The 2,641-nt window shown below is 44.3% G+C and overlaps 1 protein-coding gene across 1 annotated transcript in view; it reads right to left on the reverse strand.

Moving 5' to 3' along the window:
- Positions 1-1,113, reverse strand: part of SMG7 (SMG7 nonsense mediated mRNA decay factor) — a 34,458-nt gene extending 33,345 nt beyond the window's left edge. Inside the window, 1 exon segment of the mRNA XM_010157382.1 lies at positions 1,089-1,113. Within this exon segment, the coding sequence (XP_010155684.1) occupies positions 1,089-1,095 (7 nt within the window). The 5' untranslated portion in view covers positions 1,096-1,113.
- Between the last annotated feature and the right edge of the window lie 1,528 nt (positions 1,114-2,641).

Consider the following 2,641-nt stretch of genomic DNA (forward strand, 5'->3'; position numbering starts at 1 on the left):
ACAAGAACTACAGAAGAACTGGGGATTAACTGATTAACTGGTCAGTCTCCTACAACACCATGACTAGACATGAGCAAAGTCAGCAGCTGGCAAGTTAAAAAAAAACACCAAAGACAGAAGGAAGTGATTCTCCATAAGCCACTAAGCTGCAGAACTTCTTGCCAATAATGAATTTAGAAGAAAATTTTCTAGAGAGGCCTGAAAAAATTATCAGAAGAGAAATTCACAGAGGGGTGCTAAATAGGACAGTCCCTGGAGCCAACCAACACTGTTGCTATGTAGGAGAACATTGTGGGCAAGTATTACTGCATGCTTGCCACTTTCTAACTCTTTAGTAGCCCTCTGCTTTCCATCACTGAGGGTGAATACAAACACTGCTCCCTGCTATCTTGAGTTTCAGAGTCCAATTTCCTGTGCCTTGTAAAATCACTTGAGCTGGGGCGAGCAGGAGCATGAGGGATGGGCCTCACCCCAAGGAAACTATTCTGCTGCTGGTGCAGCCACTCCTGACTGGTCAGACAGATCCAGGTAGTAAGCACAGCTGAGCCTAAGTTCATTATGCAAGCTGCTTATACTGCATGGCCAACACATTTATATAAAACACTTCCATTTTCCCTAAATACACAGAGCTTAAAACATAGCTTGTAGCATTTCTCAGCATCCATGGGCTGAACTTACATAAAACACGTGGTAGCATTCAGATCAACATTTCCATCACCCAAGTTTCTCAAAACCATCCAGCCCCTTGCTAATCCCCAGTACAGCAACTCCTGTGGTAGTCTGGACAGGAGACACTCATTCCCAAAAGGAGAACACAAGGGAAGAGGAGAGTAGTGACCTCCATCTCCAAATGTTTTACAACATGCAAAGTCAACTTTAAAAATGCATGTATTTTTTAGATACAGGAGAGACAGGCACAGTTATTAAAAGACTGTTTATTTATATAGAGCAGACAAACGTTTAGCATAACATCACACATTTTTCCAGAGAATTCTTGGGAACAATAAGCATAAGGAACACACAAAAGGAAAACCAACCCAGGAATCAAGTATTAGCAGCTAGATCAACTGTGTAATAAAGGCAATTACCTGTCATGTCAGCCTTCAGGACTTCTGCCTGCCTGTAAGAAAGCAATAAAACAATAAATTAGAAACAGACTGATCAAAATAATTGAATTATGCTAAAGCACATTAACGTAACAGTGAGTAAAGAAAATGGGGCCAGCTCTGTAGAGGTTGCCTACAACAGACACCTTTATAGTCTGCCCCATGCAGTATGGATTTGAATTATTGTTGTTTAACAGTACAGTTCCTTCTAATTCACACCATAACAAAAGTCAACTCTTCACTTTTCCCTGCTTATTTTTTTCTCAAAGAGGCTTAAACTATGAACTAAAAACCCCTTACACTATATTTGAAGCTTTACCTGGCAGCATTATCCTGTCAACATCAGTGATACCTGCGTACCCGTAACTGGGAATTTGACACTAACTTTGTCACACCTGAAATGCAGCAGGCAACACAGGCAGAGCAAGGCAAACTCCCAGCAGTGCTTGTGAGTATGTTGCTACAGCCTTCCTGCCCCTCCATCCTGCACTGGCATTCCTTAAGCATGCGTACCCATAACTGGGAATTTGACACTAACTTTAACTTGTCACACCTGAAATGCAGCAGGCAACACAGGCAGAGCAAGGCAAACTCCCAGCAGTGCTTGTGAGTATGTTGCTACAGCCTTCCTGCCCCTCCATCCTGCACTGGCATTCCTTAAGCAGAGGCAGTAAAAAGACTACGGATTCCCCAATTACCTCTTTTCTGTCCACTTCCTCCCTGAAGTCACAGTTTGATCAGGTTTTTAAGAAAACCACCATACAGAACATAAAGAATGGCAACTACAGGTTACCAGCTACCACTCCTTCACTGAACATCCTCTGCAAACCCCCACCGCTGGCAGAGGCTGGCAGGTAGTTTCCCCAATAGAGGAACACCGAGACACAGTCCACATTAAATAAATATTTACGAATGGGCATCAATAGGATAGAGCAGGCAATTGAGATGCTACAGAAGCACCGTGTCAGTGGTACCTAAAAACTTCAAGGGACAGTGCTGATGGCCTGCCTGACCAAATCAGAATTCAGGCAGGTGGAGGCAGAAGGGACACAAGGCTGCCTGGTTTGGCTGGGTTTGGGTGGAACAAGTCCCCTTCCTTTTGCCATGCTCAACTGTTTGCATATATTTGCAAAGATTGCGAGCTTTCCACAGCAGACATGGAATCCTCCTAGCGTATAACATACCAGCTTCCACCTGCCTCCCTCAGCACAAAAAAGGAGATGAAAGTTGTGCTGTGACTAACACGAAAGTCAGATGCCAGCTTAGGTAGGAATGGTCAGAAATGCTACAGAAGTTTCAGAAACAACACATACTCTCTCGCCAACATAGAGTTGTGGTGATGGTAAAAGTAGTTTTTCAGGTTGTTCTGGGTTCTAACTTGGATAGGGTTTGTGTGACAAGATCTTGGTAGCAGGGGGGCTACAGGGGTGGCTTCTGCTAAAAGCTGCTAGTAGCCTCCGTATGTCTGATAGAGCTGATGCCAGCCAGCTCCCAAACAGACCTGCCGCTGGCCTAGGCTGAGACCCTGACAGTGA

This window comes from Eurypyga helias, unplaced genomic scaffold (genome assembly GCF_000690775.1).
Source record: "Eurypyga helias isolate BGI_N326 unplaced genomic scaffold, ASM69077v1 scaffold2758, whole genome shotgun sequence".
In the NCBI taxonomy this organism is placed as follows: domain Eukaryota; kingdom Metazoa; phylum Chordata; class Aves; order Eurypygiformes; family Eurypygidae; genus Eurypyga; species Eurypyga helias.